At 37.9% G+C, this 17,730-nt stretch overlaps 1 protein-coding gene across 2 annotated transcripts in view; it reads right to left on the bottom strand.

Annotated features, from left to right (window-relative positions):
• The window catches only part of SSUH2 (ssu-2 homolog), a 51,439-nt gene that overhangs the window by 17,461 nt on the left and 16,248 nt on the right, over positions 1 to 17,730 (bottom strand). Inside the window, exons 6-9 of one of the 2 annotated variants that reach the window (XM_034431640.2) lie at positions 9,949 to 10,073; positions 8,783 to 8,845; positions 7,537 to 7,634; positions 2,272 to 2,364 (exon numbers count right to left, since the gene is read on the bottom strand). In XM_034431640.2, the coding sequence (XP_034287531.2) occupies positions 2,272 to 2,364; positions 7,537 to 7,634; positions 8,783 to 8,845; positions 9,949 to 10,073 (379 nt within the window). The remainder of the gene's footprint in view (positions 1 to 2,271; positions 2,365 to 7,536; positions 7,635 to 8,782; positions 8,846 to 9,948; positions 10,074 to 17,730) is intronic. The other variant, XM_034431641.2, reaches the window with a different exon arrangement.

The raw sequence follows: 17,730 nt of genomic DNA, 5'->3' as shown, positions 1-17,730 counted from the left end.
TTGAGACGGTGAGACTCGAGCTGCCAAACTGCTGATAGGCGGCAGTCACCAGAAGTGGCCTGCAGTACTGCATTCTAACCACTGCTCCACCACGGCTCTTAACATTATTCAAAACAAATAATCTCTTTTTGACATTCTCATTTAATTTTAAAAATACAAACCGATCCTACCCGGATGCTTCCAAATACAAAATATCTTGGTTATTATCCTGCTAAAGAACTGACAAGGAAGTATAACAAGTATGTCATTTTGAATAAAGGCAACCGTTGTCTTGTCAGAAATCATGTCATTTATTACAATTAAGTATTTGTCTCATGCCGTTTTAGTCAAGTGATAAAGAGTTTGTTTCTCAATAAGTCTCAAAGCAAAGGGTATCCTACAGCACGAGTATCAAACTTGATTGCCTCACATGATGTCATGTGATATATTATGATGCGTTTTGCCTTTGCGAAGCTGGGGTGGGCGTGGCCTGCACGTGATGCATCTGGCCGGTGGGCTGCCAGTTTAATACCCCTGCCCTACAACTAAACCTCACCTATGAGCCCTGATGCAGTGGTTAAGTGCAGTATTGCAGGCAAACTCTGCCCACAGTCAGATTTTTTTTGGATTTTTGGCCAAGATCTTTGGGCTAACTTACAATGTGTCCACCCATATTTTGGAAGAATATCTTCATTAGTAAAACTGATATATTCTCACTGTAACTTAATCCATGCTTAATGAGTGTGTCTGCAGAAGCATGCAAATGCTTACATAGCTTCAGCACAATTAAATCAGATAATAATATCGCATAAATTATGTAATAAAAAGAGCAGCATAGAGAACTGTGGCGTTTATATTAGAAAACTGGAATACTTGTTATGGGCTGCCTGTGGTATCTGTATTTGTGGGTTGCATTTATTTCTAGCAATTAGAGACCAGGATTTTATCTATGGTTTTATAATATTACCATCACCATCTGTATTTTCGTTTTCAGACAAGAGGATTTGAGTAAAGGAGGTTAGAAAAACAGTAAATTTAGGTATTACTGGGCAAGTCTGTGATCTGTTTGGTCATCCTTTGAGAAAAAAGTAGTGCAGTCTGATTTGACCAGAATGAATGGTAAATGTTAGTCTGACAATATTTTTTTACTCCAATGCTGGACAGACCTGTGATCAAGACCAATTCTAAGAACATTCTATATAATAAATAAAGAAATAATTAAGATCTGAGTTTGGAACTTTAAGATATCTATCATCATTCTCAAAATCTATCTACTACTAAAACTCTCATTATCTTTATTTGTTCGTGTTTGTGTCATCAATTTAGCCCAAATGGTGGCATTTACCACAACAACCTTTGAATCAAGATATCTAAGATCCACTCACAGGCAAACAAATTACAGCAATGTCAATATTTACTTCCTAAACAAAAAAGCAGAATGATCACAGGCAAACAAAAAAGAAGTGGGAATGGAAGAAACTTTTGATTTCCTGCAAGCTTCCTCTTTGATTTTGCTTGTGAAAAATTGGCAGGGAACATCAGAAATCACAATTACATGACTGTGTGGCTCTTGTAACAGTGACAACTTTGCAAATAAAAGTGATGTGAACATTGTGGAAATTTCAGTTCCATGAGAGTGAGAAATCCCAGAATTTTCATGCATTCTTTAAGTGAGAAGATCTTAGGTACCTTGATTCAAAGATTGTTGTGGCATAATCCCATCATTTGGGCTAAATTGACAATACAAACATGAACAAATAAACATAATGAGAGTTTTGATAGATTTTGAGGATGATGATAGTGATCTTAAGGTACCAAACTCAGATCTTAAATTAATATGCCATTCCAAGTGTGTGTGGCTTTTGTGATATATTATTTACTAAATAGAAATAATTATATATAAATCTCTCCCTCCAACCTCAGAGAGAGAGGGGTATCTGAATAGTCCTATGGCTACCAAAGTACAGACTGTATTCTAAGTTACATTTTTAAAAAAGCCTCTGAAATCAATATTTGCCTTATCCCATTCTTTTATGAGCTACCAGGACAGCCAATGAAATATCAGGCTGAGCACTGGGAAAGAAGGCTAATACCAAGTACAACTGAACAGTGAAAAAGAAGATTTAAAGTAATAAGGACAAAAATGAAGACAGATAGGGAAAGGATGCAAAACTAAAAGTTGTTGAACATTCATCACATAGGTTGGGCTCTTTGAAGAGGCTTTAGTAATGGCAGCAATCGATTTTTCATGCTAATATCAACCATAACAACAACAAGAAGAAGATCACATACCACGTTATTATCAACTGGATGAAATGTAGCAACTTTTTCACCCCTTGGCAGGTGGAACAGGTTTTGTTGCCTCTTCCAGAACAAGTGTCGCACCTTTTAGATGTAAAAATGAAACCTGTTTATTTTTTTGGTTTATTTTAAATGCTAAATATAAAACTAAACATAAAAATACCTTTTTTTTAAAAAAAAAATCTCTATATACATACATACATACATACATACTCATATGCTTAAAAATGTGACTTCTATTGTTAGCAAATTAAAGTGAAAGTAAAATTCCATTTGATTGAAATATTTAAGAGATATCTAGGAAAACCAGAGGAAAAAAAACCCTAAAGATGCAGGAGATTTGACATGAAATGGAGTACTGTATTTCAAATCAACCAGACTATGGCGAGAGAAGATCCTTAATTGGAACATTTGGTATCGATACTAATAAGGAAAATTTGTGTATTATTTATTTTGCAGCATCTTTCACATTTAATTCCCAATGTTTGCTAATTGTGTTAGTAGAGTAAGCATTTAATTCAGCCCAGGAAGGCAAACGGGTGGGAAAAGTCATTTTCCCTTTTGATATTTAAAGAGACAACCCATAAGAGGAGGAGGAGGAGGAGAGGAGGAGGAGGAGGAGGAGGGAGAGGGGGAAGAGGAAGAAGGAGAAGGAGAAGGAGAAGGAGAAGGAGAAGGAGAAGGAGAAGGAGAAGGAGAAGGAGAAGGAGAAGGAGAAGGAGAAGAAATATATGAACCATCCTTCTCTCAATGAGCTTCACCTCCAAATGTATCATCCTTTGCGGATCATTTGTTCTACATAACCTATCAATGTATCATGTTGCCCAAACTGTTCTGAGTATATTTGTAAAATCTGACACTATCATGGTTTCTAAAAATTTATTAACTCTGGAATTTTGAGAAATGGTGAAGGAGAGGAAAAATTAAATGTAGCGTGACTGATATGAGTCCACTGTGTGACATTACCATTCTGACTACTAAGATAAAAGTATAGAAACTAAAGAGATAAAATCTGGCTTGCTTCTTAATTAACTCTGGCTCAACAGCTAATTTACTAAACTCTGTGATTTATCCCACTAATACTGAGATCATTTGAAAACAAAGATGGCAGCACAGGAAATTAGAATGAACATCTGCACATCGTGGCTATTTCCAGATTCAACAGTGAAAGATTAGGTGATCCTTTCAAGAAATGTATTATCCTGTCTGTAACAGTTGCAGATGGCATATGTTTATGGTTGGTAAATTTATATAGCATTAGTGTGATATAGATCAGCAACGATTACCTACTGATTTATTAAACCATTTTAAGAAACTGCTAGTCCCCAAAGATCCCCATTTTCAAAATATTGCCTTGATTATTTGTTCTTTGTTATTTTAAGCTTAATGGAATCTTATAAAATACTTTGGAAGAACAGAGAGGTATTTTGCATTCCCTAAAGATCATGGCAAATGTATTTTAGCAGCTGGAAAAGCTAAAATGTAACAATTTGTGAGCTGCATATAAGCTTCAGTAAATAGATATTAGCTGAAGACAAATATTGGTAGAAAAATGGGAAACCTAAAATCAGTAGATTTGCACTGGAAAAAATAATAATCAAATCCTTGTATTTTATAAAGGCAGCATAGCACTGTTATTAGGGATGGGAGTCAGCTGGTAAAAAAGAAGAAAAAAGTAATAGCATTTTGCAGAGAACTGATGTTTCTATGTCTTTTCTTAGCTATTTTCTTCTCATTTGTTTCAATAAGAAGAATAATTGTCTTTTCTACCTGTACATACATGGCAATTCAACTAGGCTCAACAGAGTAATTTACCCTCTTCCTCCTCTGTTTTATTTGCCAATATAAATGTAGGGAGTAGTGGTTAAAGACACTAGACTAGAAACCAGGAGATTATGAGTTCTAATCTCTCCTTAGATATGAAGGCTAGTGAATGACTTTGGGCTAGTCAGTCTCACTCAGCCCATGAAATTGGGCTTTGGTGACAAACTGGTTGGTTAATCCAGTCACAACCACTGGATCAAAACTGAGTTGATCTGAAAAAAAGCAGACCCTTCAGTTGCAAGAAACCACTAGGAAGAAAAAAAATGTCAGGAAAATGGGTCTCCTGGATTCCCTATTTTGTTTAGATGTACTGTTGTACATTTCAGGGAAAATAACACTCAAGAAAGCTTCTAGCACTAATATGACTAATACTACCACTAATGCCACTAATATCTTCAACCTTGCACAAACACATGAATGGACTACAAACATTTGTAGCCCATTCAGTATTTCCAGATTTTCCTCAGAGACTGAGGTAATATACTTCCTTCATGGCTGACTCCACTTTTGGTGTCAACTGAAGAGACAAGAGTTTACTTTTTCTGGCCTCTTTTCTCTGATCTCCTATGAAATATATGAGGTTGAACCTTTCTGGCTAAAGCCTAGATAGTATATGAGCAATAGTAATGCTCCTCTCAGTGCACTTTTAGAAGAAAACCTAATCTCATATTAACTACTTAATGACACTGTACAAGCGTTCAGCCATTTTGATTCAGCTTGTTGTTTTGGAGTATGTTTTCTAAAAATGTAGGTTAAGAACAACTTTCTTCCTACATAGGAAGTAGGAAGAAAGTTTTATGAACATTTCAAAACTTTCAGAATAATTTATTTCTAATCCCAGTGAAAAGCCATCTACTTTATCCATAGTCTACCTCCACAGTCTGTCCTGTAGGGAAACACCTCCATCATTGCTTTAGTGGATTTAAATCTGTCATATTACTCTTCCTCCCAGCTATTTTATGGCTATTGCACTGAGGTAATGAAAAACCCTTGAAAAGCAGTTACAAAGAAAAGGGGGGAGGGAACCATGATGTTTATGTTTATATCTTCTATTCCAGGAAAGGGACAATGGACAATGAAGCAATATTACCTTACGTTAAAGTATAACTTCAGATATAAAGATATGCATTTCTCTACTGCCAGAAATAATCTCTGATTTTTTTAAAATTCAGATAATAATTGTGTTCGTTTCTTATATGGGAATGAAAGCTGCGTACATCACAAGGAGCATAAAAGTATGTGGAATGCAGTAAAGCGAGTCTGGTAATATAAAAAGAGATGATTGGATCAAGAATGAATGGGTGATTGAACCCTGAGAGCAGTATGGAAGAAGTGTATTTTTGAGGTTATAAAGCAGTCCTGAACTGCAGCCAATCGTTTCAGAAAGATCCAGTGTTTCTTAAGCCAAACTCAGATATTCCAGTCTACAATAGATTGCTTTTGGTTGGAATTGAGGCTGAACTGTGCTCACTTTAGACCAGGGGTGTCAAACTCAATTTCATTGAGGGCCGCATCAGGGTTGTGCTTGACCTTGAGGAGGTAGAGTGGGCATGGCCAGGGTGGGCATGGCCAGCTTGATGTCACTTGTGTCAGAGGCACTTGTGGTGGCCCGAGCATGCTGCCAGCAAAAATGGGATATTGAGCTCTGTTTTCACCTGCGACGGCCTCCTGCAACCCTCTGCCAGCAAAAACCAAGCTTGGGAGGGACTCCATTTTCACTGGCAGAGGCACCCCAGGCCAGTCCTTTTCTGTTTCCAGGGTGGCCCTACGGGCCAGATCTATGCACCCTGCAAGCTGAATCTGGCTCCCAGGCCTTGAGTTTGACACCCCTGCTTTAGAAAATGGGCAGCAGTGTGTTGCTTCTTGCTGGTAATGGGATGTGGGAATGGCCCTGGGAGATAGAGGAAGGCTCTCAGTCTAGACAAGGATTGGATAAGAGGCAGCTCAGTCTTCAGGTGAGGGAAAGCATGGGGGAAGAATTTCAGAAGTCCCCCTCCCTAGTTTTCTGGTGATTAAAAGGAAAGGACAGGAGAAACATTTTCAGTCTTGCAGGATTCTGTTAATGTGATGAAGTAGGATTACTTCATTTGAAGGTGCTTCTTGTCTGGAATAGGGCCCAAGGCTGTCATCAATCAAGTACATCTCCCTTCCTCTCTTTATAGTCTCTGGAAAACTAGGGAGGGTCCCTTCTGAAACACTTCCCATGCTTTTGCCCCATCTTATCAGATGATTGCCTAAATTGGGGGTCTTCATCCTGTCTCCCAGAATCATTCCCATGTATCATTAGATTGTCCTTCCCACCTGTCCAGAAAGGCAAATTTCATTGGCTAACTCCTGTGGCCATTGATCCATCAGTTCAGGACACACCATCTTAGGGACTGTTACTTCCTCATTTGGCCCACTCCCCTGAGAAAGCAAGAGGAATATGCTTCACTTAGCGGGTTGTCTACTGGAAGATATAAGGTTTGAATGGTGCTTGAGCTTCTTGGGTGAATGATAGTTAATTGACATAACAGGCTATGATTGGATCAACCACAAGATTCTTTTTTAATATATATAAAATCTTAGCTGTCCATTAGGAACCAAGGATTAAATGACTGCACAGTTCCATGATGACTTGCTAGAGGGGGGGGAAGGTGACATGTGAGACACTGCAACCAGAGAAGGGACTGTTGTTAAAACAAAATAGAGTGCTGGTGACCATCCACTCTGAAAGATTTAATATGACTTGAGTTGGAAAACAGCAGTTTTGAATCATAGCTGGGATGTGTTTACAGTAGGCTCATAATGGAAGGACAGATACAACATCTGTCCCTGCTCAGAAAGCAGTGAGTGGCCTCTGCTGACAGAAGCTGAAGATTTGTCCATAGAGAAGGTAAATGAAAATTGAATTGCAAAACAAATATACAAATGAAATGCAGACATTTCAAGAAACATTGGCAAGAAAATAACCAAGCTCAGAAAGTTCCAAGGACTTCTCATTTTAACCCTGAGCTACAAGTATTCCCCTTTATCAGTAAATATACAAATGGATCAAGAGGAAGAGGTTAACAAAGGAAGTTGAGGCCAGATGAGTTGATCAGATCCTCAAGAAGACAAGAGTGAGAATATTAAAGAACAAATAGCTGTATAGGAACGCTTTGGAAGCAATGATAGTTAAGAGGGATAGAAAAGTGTAAAGGAATATAATGAATAATAGTCTAAACTAGATTTTCCCTGCTTTTCCTTCCTTCTCCTTTTCTTTTTCTCTCTTTCTTCAGTTGATTTTACTTAGCATTTCTTTCTATATTTATTCATTTTATATGATATTGCTAACATGGAAAGGCAATATAGTATGATGGAGTCATGTATATGAACATATGTATAAAATGAGAGCAGTCACCATTGTTATTATCATTATCTTCATCATTATCACTTTCTCAAAGTCCTTACCTTTTGCGACCTGTACCTGAGCACATCTGACACCGTTTCTGATATTTTAAATGTTTGGCTTTGGCTTTCCTGGCTCCATTACATGTGACGCACCTCATCTATGGGGACACAAAATAGCTAAAACAACATCAGGATGAAAAAATAATAATAATCCCAGAATAACAATATTCCGGTTAAGGCAATAATAGTTAAGGCATGTTTTTATTTGATTTGGGCTGAAATTCTTTTAGCTCAGACTCTAATTCTCTTCAGGCAGAAAATATTCAGAATGGTACTTCTAGCTTTGAACTAAGTCTATTTTTTTATTTATGAAGTGTTTGTCCGGAATCACTGAAGAGCTTAATGCTGGGAAAGATTGAGGGCAAAAGAAGAATGGAACAACAAAGAACGAGATGGCTGGATGGAGTCACTAAAGCAGTAGGCGTGAGTTTAAACTGACTACAGAGGATGGTAGAGGACAGGAAGACCTGAAGGAACATTGTCCATGGGGTTGCGATGGGTCAGACACGACTTCACAACTAACAACAACAACAGTGTTTTTCTATGTGAAACATTGTATACAGAAATGAAATTAATTTGAGTTCACAGAAAACAGAATGTTTACCTGGAATTTTAGGCTTCATTATTAGCATTTTTAAAATGTGATTTAAAAAAAGAAAACAAAACATGGCAATCTGGGCCTCTTTTCTAACTTTAGGAAAACTTGTTTTTCTTCTAAGCCAAGACAATTTCTTTTGGTATGTGAAAACTTGCTTTTTCAGCAATTAAACAATAGAAAACATATTCTGAAGGTCCTTAAATGCACTTGCAAGATTAAAAGATACAAACCCAGCTGCTAAAGACAGTAATGTAATCCATACTTTTGCCACTTATGGAATGCTATCTGCAATCAATGTTTTCTATTGTTCAGTTCTCACATGTAATCAATTTGTCTGATTGCTTGCTTTCTGTCATATCACACATACTGAATGGGTGTCTCATTTGTTTCTATATTCTATAGAAAGATCTGACCTACCTTAATAAATGCTTTTCATTTTGCCTTGACATACAAATGAGATTTGTGGCATTTGGAAGCACACACAAAAAAAATCACTTTGCCAATTCAGAGATTAAGTTTTTATCAGTTCCATACCAAACTCAGGGATAATAGCAACACATGCAACTTTCCCGTTAAACAGTAAGCATGTGTAATAACATTTTTTAGCATCAAAGAATATAAAATAATAAATACACTATCAATACTCACCCTGCCTCCACCATGGCATCCACTGCATTTGTATCGGCCCCGGCCATGGCATTTGTGACATTCCTGAAATAGAAATGAGCCACCTACATACAGTCCAGGGGTGGGTTCTACTTACCTTTACTACCGGTTCACAATGGAACTGTGCGTGCATGTGCAAAAGCTTCACATGCACAGATCACCCATGATGACATTGTGGTGGGTGGGCGGAGTCTCCCACTGGTTTTATTACCGGTTCTATAGAACCGGACCGAACCGGGAGCAACCCACCACTGATACAGTCACTTAAAATACAGTGACTTAAAATAGACTATTGCATATGGTGATACCTGAATTAGGCAAGGATGACTGTCAACAAAGGCAGTTATTCTTACCTAATTCAAGTGTTAGCATGCATCTGTTCTATTAATTATGGCAATGAAAAAAAAAGACTTTTGTGCTACATAAGACTAGCAGCTGTAGGAGTTTCTGATAATATAGCAAAAAGAAATATAGGCTGAAGAGCCATTTTTATTGATTCTTTAAAATTAGAGAAGTGCAATGGAAATTGTATTTTGCTCCTTAATAGCAGATTCTATTCATGTTTTGAAATCAATGTTAAATGGAGAAGAAGGCCAGTCATCATCAGCCCCACTTCAGGTCTTCATTGAGGTAGAGCAACACAACTCCACCAGTTCCTTCATTTCATCAAAGGGGAACAACACACCTCCACAAGATGATATACATCACTCTCCATATCATCATGGCATTGTATTTTATTATTTTATTTATTTTATTATTTATTAGATTTGTTTGCCACCCATTTTGCTTCAAGGTGTCTCAAATTCAACATTATGATGGTTTGTTGCAGACATAGACAGATGTTTAGACTGGATTTGGCCTTTTCATCCACCTGTCAAGTCCTTCACAATTTTGAAATATGATAATCTAGTCCGTACCTTCTCTATATTTTTAAAGAACATTATATGAAACCCTCAACTGATCAAATCCATGAAAGATCTGGAAATAAAATCCCATGAAGAATGGTTAAAGAATCAGAAATTGATCTTTTAATCTACAGAGAAAACTAACAAACAGAAATACAGTGGTCTTCAAATATAGGATGAGCTGTTACATAGAACAGGCTAATTGTTTATTGTTTTGTTTGTTGTTTGTTTTGATAAAATTACCTTGAGTAAAGAAGAATGAGGAACACGAAACTTTTTTGTGTCTTCCTGAAACATCTGTGGAACTTGGACTTTAATGTCCCAAGGTCGAGGAGATACACCATTTTGTGGACCATCCACTGAAGCATCTGATAAAAGAAAACAAATAGATGCCACAATTCAACATAAGATTTAGCACTTTTAAATCCATTGCGATCAATGAAACTAACATTTTAAAAGTGCATCCTTGAATTATATTTATTTTCATCAGACATTCCTATCAATTTTGATATCTGTTGCGGCTGATCCATAGCACTGAATTTATTTTACTACATTATTACATCATTTTGTATTATATTATATTATGAGCCATGGTGGCTCAGTGGTTAGAATGCAGTACTGCAGGCTTCTGCTGACTGCCCGCTGCCAGCAGTTTGGCAGTACGATTCCCACTGGCTCAAGGTTGACTCAGCCTTCCATCCTTCCGAGGTCGGTAAAATGAGATTGTTGGGGGCAATAAACTGACTCTGTAAATTGCTTAGAGAGGGATGTAAAGCACTGTGAAGTGGTATATAAGTCTAAATGCTATTGCTATTGATATTTTATTGTCCTGAGAGTATAGATTTGGGACCTGCAACAAAATCTTGGAATCTATTCAGCAGGCTTGCATCCTTTTAGCCTGGATGTGGGACTATGAGGCAACCATCTTGCTGTAGAGGCTAAGGCATCAGGCTACAAATTGGGAGACTGTGAGTTCTAGTCCTGCTTTGGGCACAAAACCAGCTGATAACCTGGGCCAGTCACTTTCTCTCAGCCCTAGAAAGGAGGCACTTCTGAAGTCTTGCAAGAAAATTACAAGGATTTGTTCAGTCAGTCACCAGAAGTCAACACTGACATGAAAACACCCCAAAAAATAATAATGGGACCATTAAGCTCAAAGATTGAATGTATATTTATTGTTGGTGATGAACAGAAAAGCTTGCACGAGAATTTTTTCTGTCTTTGAGCACAACACATGTTGACTAGAGAGGAAAGGGAAGAAAGTTCATTTGTTGCTCTGTCTCAGGCAGCAAAATGATTTGTGCCAGCTGTCATTTATATTGCTTTTCTCCTTCTCCCACTTCCAAGTTACTTGCCAGGCTCTTGCCAACAGCCATAGAAGAGATGAAGAAAGAGAGAAATAAAGGCAGAAACAAAAAGTTGGATAAATCCCCTCATTTCTGTGCTGTATTGCTGATATACATCTGAGAGACAGATAGAACAAGATTTCAGGTAGCATAGGACCAGAGATTGATTAGAGATGGAAAACCTGTCTCTGCTGAATATATTTTATAAAGAATTCCTCACAAGTTCCAGTTGGAGTCAAAGATGACAAGTTAAGGCTTATTGTGTGACATCAACTACAACCATTAAAAATATTTCACGAATGGTGTATTCCCACTTTGTTTAGAATCAAGGGAACCAGTCCAATATTATACCATTCTTTATATCAAATATTGATAGGCTTTCATGAAAGTCTTTTTTTAAAAAAATGGGAAGAAAATTTATAATCTGAATTTGATGAATCAGCTTGAAAGTCTTCATGGCATAAAATTCTCCTCCATATTTTGGTGAGTCATCTGGAATTGGCTATAGAAATAATTCATAGATGGCATTGTACTGTACAAAATTACATTTTATTGATCAGGACTTTTTTTGGTGTATAGCATTACAGGCAAACTGATATATATTGTGGTCTCCTATCCCTTTTAGATATTCATTTGGATTAAAGGTTTTAAGGAAAGTAGGAAAAAAATATATAACAAATTTGAGTAATTACTGTTCCTACAGGTATGATTTCTATGTTTTCCCAAATTTATAAATTGGTGATACAGAAGAAACAGAATCAATATTTTTTCTGTTAGCTCCTGAGTCTATGACTGGAAAATACTGCAATATTTTCTTTGGATCAATGGCTTTTTACAGTGGGAAATTGTACTTGACTGCAAAAATGGGGAAAACACAGTAATAAAGAGTCTTGAAGAACTCTTTTTATTTATTTATAGCCCACCTTTATTATTTTTTATAAATCATTGAAAGTAACAAATGTATCCAACACACCTTCCTCCTCCTATTTTCCCCACAACAACAACAACCCTGTGAGGTGTGTTGGGCTGAAAGAGAATGACAGGCCCACAATCACCCGGTCATTTTTAATGGCTAAAGAGGGACTTGAACTCTCAGACTGGTTTTAGCCTGGTGCCTTAGCCTCTAGAACAAACTGGCTCTTTCCTTAAGAATAGTTTTATTTAGTTTTTCCACTCCGTTTTTACCTATTTTATTAGACTTTCTAAAACATTGTAACTACATAATCTAATTTTTTAATATAATTTTTCATGGATAGAACTACTGAACGGAGAACTTTAATGTCTTTGATTCCTTCATACAATTACATCCATAAATGCACAACTATAGAAATTTGATTAATAAATAAATACTGTAAACTATGTTTTAATGATAAGCATTGCATGTGTGTATTTATTTTCAGTTGATGTTTTCTCCTCATTTTAATGATTTTTAAAATTATTTATGAAGTGTTTCTAGTTCACTTTTTAGAAATGCAGAAAAAGCAACTGGTTAATTGACTCATTTGGGAGAGAAAAGTTAAGAGGAGCAAAGAATGAAATTTTGCCTGCAGATGGTAATTGAAAATTAGAAGAAAATGGCCTTGATTAGAATCATTTTCTGCTTCTTCCTCTTTCTATTGGGGGAGCAAAACAAGCCCTATTGACTGGCAGGTCTTACAATTGCTGCCTTTTAGGGATTGTTCCCTTCTGCTTGGCCTCATTCTTTTTCTTGGCTTTCCTGGATGTTTGGACACATGGATGATCCTTTGTTTTTTCTGTTGTTCTCTAGAAATTGAAATATCTGAAAAGGTTACATCTTGGCAACTGGATCAAAGTTTGTTAATCTGAGACATTTCATTACTCATCCAAGTAACTTCATCAATCAATTTAAAAAAAAAAATAGGCAGAAAGTCAGAGAGTTGTTGGAATGTACTGTTGGAATAAATGTCCATCTGGATTCAGTTCCAAGTGGGAAGAAAGACACTGGAAACATGGAGACTGCTAGGAAAGACAGTTTTAATGGTGGACAGGACCACATGGTTTGAGGTCCTGGGCAAAAAAGAGCATATGGGTGAGTGTGAGAGAGAGAGATTTATACCCTCTCTTGGGCCCCGCCTTGGAGCTTCCTGTTCCTATGTAAGAAATGTATTCTGATTGGTTGTCAGACTCCTATGGGGCCATGTGGTGAGATGAGTAGAGGGCTAATCCTATTATGTCCTGAGGGTGAAGGTCTTTTGTGTTGTAGATAAGCTGGCCCAGCCTTTGTCTTGTAGATAGGTTGGCACCAAAATATCTGCTGGGGGGGCAGGGAGCTGAGGCTCTGAGTTTATGTCTATTTTCCTTTAGGGAAAATATAATATTCTGCCTTTTTAATATTTCCTAGGATATTTCATTTTCCTAGGAGAGGGGTGGGTGCTAACTTGCTACAGTACTAACTCTTGCCAAACCAACTACAGGAGTTTCTCTCCCAAATGTATTGCAATATGTAAATATGTAAATCATCCAGGCCAAAAAGTCCAACTAAAAAGATTGAAACTTGATAGCAAGGAAAAGCTGATACCTTAGCTTCGTAGCAGCAAAGTAGCATTCATGAAACCTTGTTTGTAGCTTCATTCCAAAATGTCTAGGATGCTACTTAAAGGTTTAGTGGGGGGGGGGAGAAAAAAGTAAGTAAAGCTTTATAGAATTTGGGGGGATGGGAAAGCAAGGATAATATGCATCATTTGCCAGAGCAGAAACTCACTGGGCGATGTAAGAGCTGAATGGATGAACAATCTTCTAAAGAGGTTGGGAACAGAGCATGGAATTTAATAAACCATTGTTGGATCAATTGCAGGATAATAATTTTAAAAAGCACCTGCTTTCCAGGGAGTACATAGGGATCCAGCAATAGCTAAAGTGAATGTTCTGCATTTTTTAATCTCCCTGAATATAAGAAAATCTAGTCTGCAAAGAGACTATTCTATTCCACAATAGTGAGCACAAGATCTCTGAACTCTGTTAGAAAGGCTTATAGGATAATTTTATTAAACATTCCTTTAAAATCATAAAAAGTAAGCATAGTATAATTTCACCTTTCATATTCTTCATAATTTATCAAAGTTAATTTATGTAAAACCTGTAAAATGAATGGATTATAGACATGCCTTCTTATAGGGGGGTTACTACTGTATTTATTTATTTATTTATTTGTTTATTTGTTTGTTTGTTTGTTTCAATTTGTATACCGCCCTTCTCCAATAGGACTCAGGGCGGTGAACAGCCAAAATAAAAACAAGACATAAAAATTTAAAAACAGTTTAAAATAATTAAATATTTTTGGCCGCAATTTAAAACAAACCCAATTTAAAATCAATTAAAACTTAACCCAAAACTGTGGGATCAAGCCAGCCCAGATAGTTGAAATAAATAAGTTTTCAGGGCCCGACGAAAAATCCGGAGGTCTGATATTGTACGTATCTCTGGGGGGAGGTTATTCCAGAGGGCGGGCGCCACCACAGAGAAGGCTCTCCCCCTGGGGGTCACCAGCTGACACTGTCTGGCGGACGGCACCCTGAGGAAGCCCACTCTGTGTGAGCGTACTGGCCGGTGAGAGGCTATTGGTGGCAGAAGGCGGTCTCGTAAGTACCCCGGCCCTAAGCCATGGAGCGCTTTAAAGGTGGTCACCAACACCTTGAAGTGCACCCGGAAGACCACCGGGAGCCAGTGCAGCTTGCGCAGGAGAGGTGTCACATGGGAGTGCCCCGTCGCTCCCATAATCCCCCGCGCGGCCGCATTCTGGACCAACTGGAGCCTCCGGGTGCACCTCAGGGGGAGCCCCATATAGAGAGCGTTGCAGTAGTCCAGGTGGGAGGTGACGAGTGCCTGAGTGACCGTGCGTAGGGATCTAGAAAGGGGCGCAACTGGCATATCAGGCGAACCTGATAAAAAGCCTCCCTGGCCACGGCCATCAAATGGTCTTCTAAAGACAGCCGTGCAGACAGGAGGACGCCCAAGTTGCGAGCCCTCTCCATGGGGGTGAGTGATTCGCCCGCAATAGCCAGCGATAGCACCAGCTGGCTATATCGGGACGCCGGAAGCCACAGCCACTCGGTCTTGGAAGGGTTGAGTCGGAGCCTGTTTCTCCCCATCCAGGCCCGCATGGCCTCCAGGCACTGGGACATCACTTCAAGGGCATCGTTGGGGTGGCCTGGGGTGGAGATGTACAGCTGGGTGTCGTCAGCGTACTGATGGAACTCCACCCCGAAGCCCAGTGGCTTTACATAAATGTTGAACAGAAGGAGCGAGAGGACCGACCCTTGTGGCACCCCACAAGCAAGGTGCCTCGGGGTCAACTGCTGCCCCCCTGTCAACACAGATTGCGACCGGTCAGAGAGGTAGGATGGTGCCCCCCACCCCCAGCCCCTTCAACCAGTGCAACATGATACCATGGTCGATGGTATCAAAAGCCGCTGAGAGATCTAATTGGACCAGGATAGAGGAGCAACCCCTATCCCGAACCCTCCAGAGATCATCCACCAATATTATATTTGAAGGATTTTTTTCACTGGAATCAAGATTCATGTATTATATACAAAGTGTGCAGAGGTTTTTCAATATGGGTTGCTTTTTTTTTTTACTTTTTTCTGGAGGGGGGGGAATATCATTAACTGAGGTTACTCTTTCTAAGACTTCTCAAATTTTTTTATTATTTCAGATACTGCAAGAATTTCTCATCCTGGAGGAAAGTTGATTTTTTTTCCCTATTACAATGGCTGTCCCACTTATGAAAACATATCACAAAGCCATCAGGGGAGTTAAAAACTCTTTGTAATGCATAGGAGAATTTTGATTGGTTGATTGGTTGATTGATTGATTGATTGATTTCTTGCCCATCTCGCCTTGAGGTAACTCAAATGTTTAGATCATAATCCTCTTCTTGGCAGAGGATAACCTATTTTCATCATAGGTTATGCCAATTTCTTTAGCAGAAAGCTTTTACTCTTCTAGAAAAGCTAGCCCACTTGACTTTTACAAAATTATTAGTTCAAGCAAGTCTGTATCTAAGACTTCTAGGGTTCTTTTGTATTATGCCAAGGGCAAGTTGATGGGAAGGCTCTGTTTTTCCTCCCCTAAAGTAGCTAAGAATTTTTTTCCTGTTGATTCAAGGTGCAAAGTGTCCAAGAACACTGAAGGAACACAAAAGTGCTACAACTTAATATATAACTTTGCCTTTGCTAGGGATCTTCAAATAGAGGGAGGATGGTCATTGGTCAAAAAAGCTCTAGTGGACCCTGCACTTGTATGGAACTGGAGTAAATTATCTCTGGGATTGCTTCCAGGTCTATGTTTCTATAATATACCGAAACAAATTGTTCATACTATGTGAAATATTAATTGTTAATAAATAGTTTGTAAACAATTTATTCTTCTTTTTAATATTTAGATGCATTTTTTAATTTGGCTGGCTGTTCTGCCATCTAAACATCTCCCTGCCTTCTGACTGAACTTGTATATATGTGAACAAGATACATACATGCATTCATTTATATCATCTTTCCCCTGAGAACTCAAGGCAGAGGGCATAAAGTCTTGGCTTATTCTATTTGCACCAACCACAACTATATGAGAAAGTGAGTTAAGAGAAAGTGACCAACCCAAAGTCACACAGTGGCCAAAGAAGAACTTGAAATTCAAGTGTCCTTGAACTCAAAACAAGCCATGTTAACTACTAAAACTGGCAATAGCTGCTTTCTTAAGGCTGTAGAGCTGCTGTAACTTTGGTTCTGTCTATTGCTCTTCTGGATTAAATTAAAAAATAAAAAGTGATTACTACTATAGGCACAGGGGAAATGTGATGGAGCATTAACCCTGATTGATTAAAATTCTGAGATAAAAATGTTCCCTCACATCTCTACAAAAGGTTATTGTTCAAGAAAGACATGCTGCTCTCCTACTTTTCTGGCCAGGTGAAAAGAGTTAGTTGTAACTAATGTCTAATCTAACAACCACTTCATTTACCAATATACAGTGCAGAATTCAGAGACAGCTTCTCTAGTTATAATTAATGAGCACTGCCAGTTTCAAAAGTGTTCAAATATTCAATTGATCTTCATATCAGGGGTCTTCTTTCTCAACCTTCCTTTAAAAAAATCATATGATGAGGTCAATATGCACCTATATCTCATTTCCTATTCTAAACATGCATTTCACCAAACTCAATTCTCAGAATAACTCTTGCACAAGTAAAGAATAGTTCTTGCATACCCATTAGGTTTATTGTATGCTACATTCTGGATTGCCTACATAACCAAATGCCTTGTAGTCAATGAAACAAAGATAACTTGTCCTATATTCTTTTTCTCTCACTTCATTTTCCACCTTATAGTAGCTATCTAAAGATGTATCCTTTTACCATTTTTAAAATCTGCCTGTTCATTTCCATTTTCCTCTCCACATAAGGTTTAACCTTCCTTATAAGACCTTAAACTACACTTTACTTGTGTGAGGAATAAAGGAAACTGTTTAATAATTTTAACATTTTCTTCTATTTCCTTTATTTGTTAGGAGTATACATTCCAAATCTTTTTAATCACTAGAGAACATATTTTGTTGACAAATCACTGTTGGAAGCAGTTGTTGACCATATCTTCTCCTGCAGCTTTAAACAATTAAACAGGTATTTCACTTGTTCATGGTGTTTTACTATTTGACAGCTGAT

This window comes from Pantherophis guttatus, chromosome 2, assembly GCF_059756535.1.
Source record: "Pantherophis guttatus breed Tessera chromosome 2, ASM5975653v1, whole genome shotgun sequence".
In the NCBI taxonomy this organism is placed as follows: Eukaryota; Metazoa; Chordata; class Lepidosauria; order Squamata; family Colubridae; genus Pantherophis; species Pantherophis guttatus.
The sequence above is the reverse complement of the archived record's forward strand: the minus strand, read 5'-3'. Positions and strand labels throughout refer to the sequence as shown.